The following is an 8,817-nucleotide window of genomic DNA, read 5'->3' on the forward strand; positions in this document are numbered from 1 at the left end:
GTAAAGTCACTTGGTTGACTTAGGCAGAAGCTATTACGACTCCTTGATGCTAGCTTAACGTTGCTTTCTGAAATTTAATCACGCTTAAAGAGTTCAACAATCATAAATTAAAATTCAACTATTGGAATTGACTCACCTAGTTTTGCATAAAATAATTTAAACTTACTAATATCATATTAACCTTAAATGCTTCCAAAAAATTGAAACTAAGAGAAAATGGTCTGAATGTATTAGACTCAAGCCAGATTAGCCAAAATGCTGGTCTTGTGCTGTCAGAAAGTGTATTCTCGACTAGCTCGATCAAATGGGATGATAAAATAAAGTGAGAGACCTCCCTCTTGTAGTGGAGGCAACTCCCCACTCCTCAATTTAGGCAAGACAATTTGCATTTTTTTTTTTTAATGTTTGGGTTATTCCATATTTTATGCAAATAATTGGTATAAGAGTGGACTATAAAATATTTAATTTCTCCTTGTAAATCCATTAATTTAGAAATTAATATTTCATAAGATAATTATATGCAGCGAGTTCATAACTTGAGGTTTATCCTTTCAATTTGTTTCAATTTGCTTGAATGAAAATGAATTTTGTAGTCAATTTAATTTACGTATCATTTTAAGAAATTGACAACATAAAGAGGTAGAAGCATAATTTTACAAAATGAAATTCTTCACACATAGGGAGACTAGTAGAAAAGTAGTTTCCTAAAGTGCTGATTTCCGAACTTGAAGAACAAGGCTCCACATTCTAACATTCTAACTAGCTCGAGACAAACTTAGTTTATAGTTGGTTCATAAACAAATGATTCATTAGAGCATCAATTAAACGTAAGATGTGATATGTACATACTAGTTACGACTTAACTTATGACATCAAATTCAATCTAACTTATAATGTAAGAGAGAGATGGGATTCCTTAAATCTAATTTAATGCTCATAAATGATCTTTTCTTTGGTAGACTTTCCACATACAGATTCACAGTTTGAGAGGAAAAACTACATCATCTTACATAAACTTATTTATCTTAAATGAATAACAATAATAATAATAATAATAATAGTGAATAAATAAATAAATAAATAAATAAATAAATAAATAAATAAAAAGTATTTCAGTAAAATTTGAGATTGAGCCCATTATTAGATTCCCATCCCCTCCACCTCTTTCATTCCTTTTCTTCTCTTTACATTTTATTCCTTCTTCACTAGAGGAGTGTTTGAAGCTTGTGTTGTGCCTTTTGCTGGCCATCCATTTTAGCAAACAAAAACATGTAACAACCACACACCACCAAATACACCTTTTTTATATTCAACTCTCACTGTATTCTTATACCATCATTCACAATATAATGACGTGCCTTTCATTCTCGACCACGGTGGAGACTGGTCTCAGAGGTAGCAGCCTCACATGAGATCCCCTTCGTTCTCGACCACCGACGAGACTGTCGTATCCGAGGCAGTATCATCTAAACTCAAGTTCAGAACTTCGCTGCAGAGCGAGGAGCTCTCATCCTCACCATTGATGGACGAGGTAGTCGACATATCGGTGATAGTACTCGCTGTGGCAGGAGAACGAGAGATGTCCACTTCTTCAACAGGCTGTTGAAGGCTCCAGTACATAATGCTAGCAGTTAAAGTGAGTATCATTTTTGGATTCACCTGCCACACCATAACCACAAACAGCCTTAACCATAAGGGATGTGGGCGACACTGATACAAGCTACATAGAATCTGCAGAGAACTAAAGCATACTCCATCAAAGCTTGGATCTTACCTCTATTATGTCTTCAGGTAACAAGAAAATGGAACAACCCAGTTTTCGTGCAACGCTGATAATGTACGTAGCATTTAACCTCTTCTCGTCGTCTGTTCCAGACAAGAAAACCAAAGTGTGAAGGAAAGTTCAGCTTGAAAAACATATTACAAGTAGATTTATTCAATGTACCATTCTCCCCGTTGGTAACAAGGTTCCAATTCACCACTCTAGGCTCTACAGCACTCAGAAGTTCAAGAAAGAATATTCCATTTGTCAAACTCTTATCCTGAACAAAATTACCAAATCACAATATTGTATTGCAGCAGTAAAAATATTATGACGTGCTTTAGTTTGTTCGTTCGTACCCGAAAACTCTCGATCTGAGAAGCTCTCCCAGTGCCCTTCACTTTGCTGTTTGCCCATTTCAGGATGACACTATCTGTCATCTCTTTTCCTTGAGAGTAAGATCTTAGATTCTTCAAAAGTTGAAGAATATTGTACCTCATTAACTGCCATAGGAAAGCTGAACCCGGCACGAGAAAATATTAGGCCTCAAGCACTACTACCAAGGACGACACTCGAGACACAACCATACATTTTATGAACATAAAAAAACATATCCAAATGGAAGAAGTTGAAAGTTGAAGAAATTAAAGACTTGGGTTCAACCAAGACATTCTGAAGTCAAAAGATTCAATCATACCAAGGATGAGCTTCTTGTTTCCTTGTACAATATCATTTCCAGCCACATTAACCAATGAAAATTTCAACTGCTTCCCAATCCGTACAACTTGGTTGCAATTTTCAACTTTCTTAAAAGGCATCTTGATTGGAGGTTTCGATGAATGCTTCCAGTTAACTGACCCTGGAGAAACTTTGTCAAGCACTTCCAGAAGTAGCCATCTGCATCAGATTATAAAATCATATAATTAACCAGAGCTCCTATAGACAATGGAACTCTCAACTGCTGGTTTAATTCATGGCATTACTTACCCATTCCTGACGTCCTCGAATACGTTATTAACGTAAGTAACGATTCCCAGACTATTAATCCACAACCGGAAGCATCTTTCTTCTCTAGAAGTTAGTACATCATCTGCCATCATCTCTGCATATGCTACCTTTTTCCCATCTACTGCAAAACCGCTCCTGCACGACAAAACCGACAAGCCTTTCTATGAAATTGGCATAAAATAGACATGGGAATGTTATCTAAGGTGTAATAGAACTGAGAGCCAAGGTGCAAAAGAAGCATAAGAATTGTTGAGGTGGAGCTCACAATATGTTAAGATTTAATGTAATGAAGCAGACATTGAAAATAAAGGAATGATAAATAAAGTGTTCGAGTCCTCCTGACCGACTTTGCTCATTAGCATGCAACCAAAATTATCCTTGAAGAAACGGTGCAGACCGGATACCTCGCTTGCAAAATGAGGCGGGCGAGCAGTTGCCTAACGCAAGCAAGCGCCTAACAAGTTTATCTCGTGTCTATGTCTAGTGCATACTTTAAAACTACACGTGGTATTCCAGATAATCGAACTAAAAATAAATACGAATCAATTCATACGGTAAAGCAACAGTAATCACCATATTTTCCTCCATTATGTCAACATCTATACAGGTCAGGATCAGAGAACATCCAGACAGCAAGCAAAAATTGAAAGCAAGATAAAAAATACTTCTACGAGTTTACCGTTGCTGAAATATTTGTGCCACAAAAGCAAGATTCAAAGTCGATGAACCCTCGACAATATCCTTTGGAGTCAAATATCTTTTGCAATCCATTCGTTCTGCATGATCGAGTACAAGTTTTGCCCTTTCATAAGGATCCTTGGTAGCCAATGTGGATGGATTACAAAATTCAGGAGCAAGAACATTTAGAAGGTAAGCATAAGCCTCTCCATCCTGCATGATATGATCAAAAGTTACTATCCGCTTAGCAGGTACCGGGTTCAAATATTCCAGATATGCTAAAGAACGGAGAGCATGGAAAAACTTGAAAATATACGGAGAAATATAAAAATGAATTAGTAAGCAAGAAAATAGTTAAAACTGAAAACAATTCCATTGTTTCAGTTCCAGCTCTCAGCTCCTATTCAAGACAGTTCTAAAAAGTTGTTCGTGTTCACGAACAAAACCAAAGTATAAACTACTCCCACCGATTGGCAATGCATATCAGAATTAGTGATATGATTCGAGCAGCCATATTACCTTCAGGTCAGACGAGAAATTCGAAACAGTTTTCTTGTATCCTGCTTTCTTAAGGTGGTAATTCATCCATTTTAACAGAATCTTCTCTGGAGGTAAATTAATAAGCTCCTCAATATCCTGGAAACAAAATGTTAGATGGTTAAGCTACATCACCGATAATTAGATTTCAACGACAAATTTATAACCCATTACCCCGCTTTCCTGGACCAGTTCCAAGAGTTGAGGCGTCTTCCTCAGGTTAAGATCGGCCAATAGTTGGATCTGAAGTTTCCATAGAAATCGAATCAACAACAAAACAAGACTAGAATCATTTAGATCACCTTCTAAAACCAGAAACTCAAACAATTTTCCAAATGTAATGAAGAAACCTTTATAATTTGCGAAATCAATCCCACGATCAGATGCGGCTGCAAAAGATGAACTTTCAGTCAATCATAATACACAAAAACACTAATAGAGAGAAGCAATAGGCAGGTAACGTACTCGTCCTTCTACCAAGTCCTGTGTCCCAATATTAACCACGGTACAGCCGATTGCTTTGGCAGAGTTGAGGCAAAGCGTATGGTTTTCATTCCTCTCCCATAGGTTGAGAACTCTTTTGGTATTGATAGCTCGTTCATCTATTGTCCCAGGTACAGCAACATTGATCAGTTTACTGCATGATCATGGAAATACGTCAGTGCAGATTCTTTTTGAAGTTAGAAAACAGAGCACAATAACTCCTACACAAATACCAGAGAAGAACTCCATCAGTTGCAAGATTAAACAAATCATCTGAGTATGGATCTAACGGAAGATAATTCTTTAGAAACGGATCGTCTCGAAGATAGCTATTTATGTGAGCCACATAGAGTGTTTTCTCTGATTCACTGATCGTATGGCGAAGGGTGGTTGTGCTGGCCTTGAGAAATGATGAAGAGTTATTTGCGACACCCACTTTTTCTGCTGATCGGCCATGAACATTTAAATATGCCTGCACATTTCACACAATCAACATATAAGTTTCCATATAAACTCTTAGATTCATTCAAAATCAACAGAATTGGGAATAAGACTTGCCCTGAGAAAGGATTCAAAATCAATCTCATTGCACAATTCAGGATCTGACTCGATCAAGATTTCCCTGATCTCCTCTTCGCTATGTCTTTCCTTAAACGCCTTCAATTTGATCATTATATTTGGCAAATCTCCGGTCGTCACTTTGCCATTCTGATTTTTGGCCGATACGAACTAAAAAAAAGATTGAACAACAGAGGAATATTTTGAAATGAAATTGATCGAAAAGCAAAGAACGTTGATGAGAGGGATAATTCTCGAATATTTACTCTGGATTTGAGGCTTCGAAGCTCCACTTGAGTGAGCTGGCTATGAAGCCATTGGTCAGAAACTAAAACGCCTTCAAAGCCAGACATCTCCACAGATCTTAAATGCGGAGATTAACGATCCTGCAAAACAGAATTTGTCGAGAACAAAAACAGAAAAAGAAATCAAACCCATTACAGAGAGACACAATTCCTCGACAATTGGAACCGAAAAAGAAAGAAACCCATTAACGAGAATACAAAAACTCAACAGTTTTGTCGCATAAAAGAACGAACAGAATACGTAACTATCACATTCGAATCATTAACAACTCCACCAATCGAAGGGAACAAGAAAACAGAAAATGGAAGGAAACCCAGAAAAACGTACCGATGGCAGACCAAAATCAGCGGTGAAAAAGGGAGAACACTCTTTGACTACGAAGGAAAAGATTCAACGAGAACAGAAGAGAACAGAACAGAACAGAGAGGGATAGAAAGAGAGAGGGAGAGAGAAGGGATGAATAAGCTTGTTGGGGGGTGCGGAAAAGGGGCAAAGTATGTGAAGGAAAACGAATTGAGGCAGTGAAATGTGAGCCCCCCAGAAGGCGAAGGACAGGAATGGGCGACCAAAAATGATATGATTTTTGGCGGTTCCTGATGGGTAATAGAGAGAACAGAATAGGGTATGTTTGGAAACTCGCTGTTTCTGTTATACACCTCACCAAATTTGGGTTACACCTGTTCGTTCTGTTCTTCCCCATTCCAAAAATTGGTCACCATTCTCTTCCTCCCCTTCAATCTCTTTCCCCTCAAACCCTAAACTAACTGACTTCACCCAAATTAGCCTCAATCATTTCACCTTCTTTCTCATTCATTTTGGTAACCATTCCCAAATTATCCTCTCTCTCTCTCTCTCTCTCTCTCTCTCTCTCTCTCCTCCCATGTGATTAAGATCCTTCTTTGATTTTATTTTGTTTTTGTCACAAATTAACTCCAAATGGAATATATATGATATAAGGATTTTTTTTAATTCTTTTTTATTTTCAATATTATAAATACTTTTTTAGTTTAATAGTAAAAAACCCGAACCCATGATATATGTCTCAATCATTTAAGTTACATTAAGTGATCGATCATTAAAATTATTTAAAAAATTTTCTCACAATATTTTTAAAAAAAAAAATTAACTATAAGAATAAAATTGTCAACAAAAGGGGAGAAAAAGAATGATAAAAAAGAAAATTGGAATGGAAAAAGGGTGAGAATGTGTTTTGGGAATTAAAAAATAAAAAGAAAATTAGAAAAGGAGTGGGCCTGTGGGGGCCCAATAGATTTGTTTTGAATCAGAATGGTGGTCCATAAATTGGTTTCATACCAATGGAAGCAAAGTGGGCCCCACAAGTTCACAAATAAGTTCTAATTATTTAATTATTTATTTATTTATTTAGTTAGTTAACACTTCCTCAAAGCCCATAACAAATTTTAATGTTTAAATATTTGTTATCCATGGCTCACTTTCACAATCCCAAAACTTTAGAATATTGAATAAAAATGATTATTTAAATCATACTCTTTGCTATATTCTATTATTAATCAAAGACATGAGTACCATTAGCTGAGTTTTTTTTTTTTTTTTATTATTATTATATCCATACATTATAATAGTATAATTTTCTTTAAATTTCAAAATTTATTCATAAATACCTAATTTAATTCGCTAAGCTATAGATACAAGGCATCTGTTTTATTCTTACCGATCTTAATCTTAGACTAGGCTCCATTTAATTTCGGGTGTACGATAAGTTTTATTTCGTCTGTTTAACTGACTTTGCTTCTTTGTGATTTGTTACCCTGGAATCGTTGCTCCTCTAGATGAGGCCTATGTCACATCATCATGGAAGGAAATATTGCACGAACATAATTGATCTTTCTTCATACTTGAATCTCGTGGGTAAATTTTGCAATCAAACGTAACGTTTTCCACACGAGAATCAACTCTTGTTGCTAAAATCTTAGTAGGGTAAAGCTTTTAACTTTCACAAAACAACAATGGTAACATTTGTTTGAGGGGAAAAGAACGTGATTTCAAAAGAGATAAGAAACTATACACTAGTATTAATTCTTTGAGTTAGCAAATGTTTCAAGGTTGAATAGAGGTATTAAAATAAGATCCCTCTAAGTTTTTCATTTTTTCTTTTCGAATTAGGTAACAAATGGTCGGACCGGATTGAGACAAGATCACACAAACTCAAGGCACATAGGGTATAACAGTCGCACTCTTTCGAGACTCACGAAGTAATTGTGCGACACTTACTCTCATAAGTCATATACTCACAAAAACTAAATAAAAAGACAAATAACTAATTAAAATAGGTGTGATATGCAGCCACAGACAACATGTTCTGACTTTATTTATTTATTTCTTAAATTAATAAAAAAAAACTCAAACTTGAAAATTTTAAAAATACCCTTAAATTTAAAAAAGTTTCACTAACAAAATTAAAAAATAGTTTCATTATTGGAGTCCGGAAATGCAATCATAGTATATGATCAATCTTTTCATAAAACTTTTTCATGGGCTCTATTTTTCAATCTCGAAAGAATTGGATATGTAGTACTCCTCTACGCATAGCGCGCATACACATCTATGGACCCACCAAGTGGACTCGTATACGTGCTCCTGACGCATGCTCACGCTGTCGGCACAGAGGAAAAAGAGTGCATATAATACATGTGTGTACGTTCAATCATAATGTAGAAGTATTTCGATGCTCGTAACATACAAAATGCATCTTAGTATCAAATCAAGGTACATATTTATGATGCAAATCATACCTTCATTCTTTTCATGACATAGCGTTCCTATGAGACATGCATATGTATATTGACACATCCTTCATAGTTAACATACATAACTTATCAATGTCTCACACGCATAGTGTGAACATGTTATCATAGGATATGTTGCGTGACATGTGGAAGTACATACATCATATAATATTCATATCATAATTAATTTCACAACGTAACAAAATCATAATATAATATAGCATCGTAAAAATATGACACATACAAGAGCTACAAGTATATGTATGTCATTCATACCGCACACATGCAATCCAATCGAGTCCATGAGCATCTAACATTAAAACTATTTACTTGGTTGGCCTAAGCTAGAGTCACTTTACTTCTTTAATGGTAGCTTAAAGTTGTTCCTTGAAATTCAATAAAAATGAGATCAGAGTGAATTGCACATTTGTGTGATTCCCTAATAGATTTCATTTTAGGGTTTTTTTTTTTTAATTACGTAATATCTTCCTTCCATTTAAGAAATGATAGGTCCCAGTCATTTACAATTTTATTTTATGGACTTAGCTTATTTTTAAAGATTGGTACAATTCAATTTAATATTTCAAAATGATATAAATGTAAATACATGCTCCCATTTAACTCTATGACATATTTAACCATCAACATTGATTACTCACGTTGTACATAAATGTTGTGACTGACTTTATAACAACCCTAATTTATTCTTAAATCATT

General features: G+C 35.3%; 1 protein-coding gene across 1 annotated transcript; it reads right to left on the minus strand.

Annotated features, from left to right (window-relative positions):
* Nucleotides 1-1,073: 1,073 nt before the first annotated feature.
* Nucleotides 1,074-6,048, minus strand: LOC111445924 (fimbrin-1-like). The gene is made up of 15 exons (XM_023084478.1): nucleotides 5,660-6,048; nucleotides 5,293-5,412; nucleotides 5,027-5,197; nucleotides 4,702-4,940; nucleotides 4,451-4,622; nucleotides 4,336-4,374; nucleotides 4,160-4,228; nucleotides 3,968-4,084; nucleotides 3,450-3,661; nucleotides 2,750-2,905; nucleotides 2,460-2,659; nucleotides 2,122-2,279; nucleotides 1,946-2,042; nucleotides 1,775-1,866; nucleotides 1,074-1,659 (listed from the first exon to the last, which is right to left on the minus strand). The coding sequence occupies exons 2-15, from the start codon at nucleotides 5,377-5,379 to the stop codon at nucleotides 1,405-1,407; spliced, it is 2,064 nt and encodes a 687-aa protein (XP_022940246.1). The 5' UTR covers nucleotides 5,380-5,412; nucleotides 5,660-6,048; the 3' UTR covers nucleotides 1,074-1,404.
* Between the last annotated feature and the right edge of the window lie 2,769 nt (nucleotides 6,049-8,817).

This window comes from Cucurbita moschata, unplaced genomic scaffold (genome assembly GCF_002738365.1).
Source record: "Cucurbita moschata cultivar Rifu unplaced genomic scaffold, Cmos_1.0 Cmo_Scf00001, whole genome shotgun sequence".
NCBI lineage: Eukaryota > Viridiplantae > Streptophyta > Magnoliopsida > Cucurbitales > Cucurbitaceae > Cucurbita > Cucurbita moschata.

Bases quoted from the DNA above. Each gene is read 5' to 3' on its own strand.
- LOC111445924 (XM_023084478.1), bottom strand. From the start codon at position 5,379: ATGTCTGGCTTTGAAGGCGTTTTAGTTTCTGACCAATGGCTTCATAGC. The intron at 4,623-4,701 runs GTATTTGTGTAG...ATGATCATGCAG, and splicing joins ACTGATGGAGTTCTTCTCTG to TAAACTGATCAATGTTGCTG. The intron at 1,660-1,774 runs GTAAGATCCAAG...ATGGTGTGGCAG, and splicing joins TACCTGAAGACATAATAGAG to GTGAATCCAAAAATGATACT.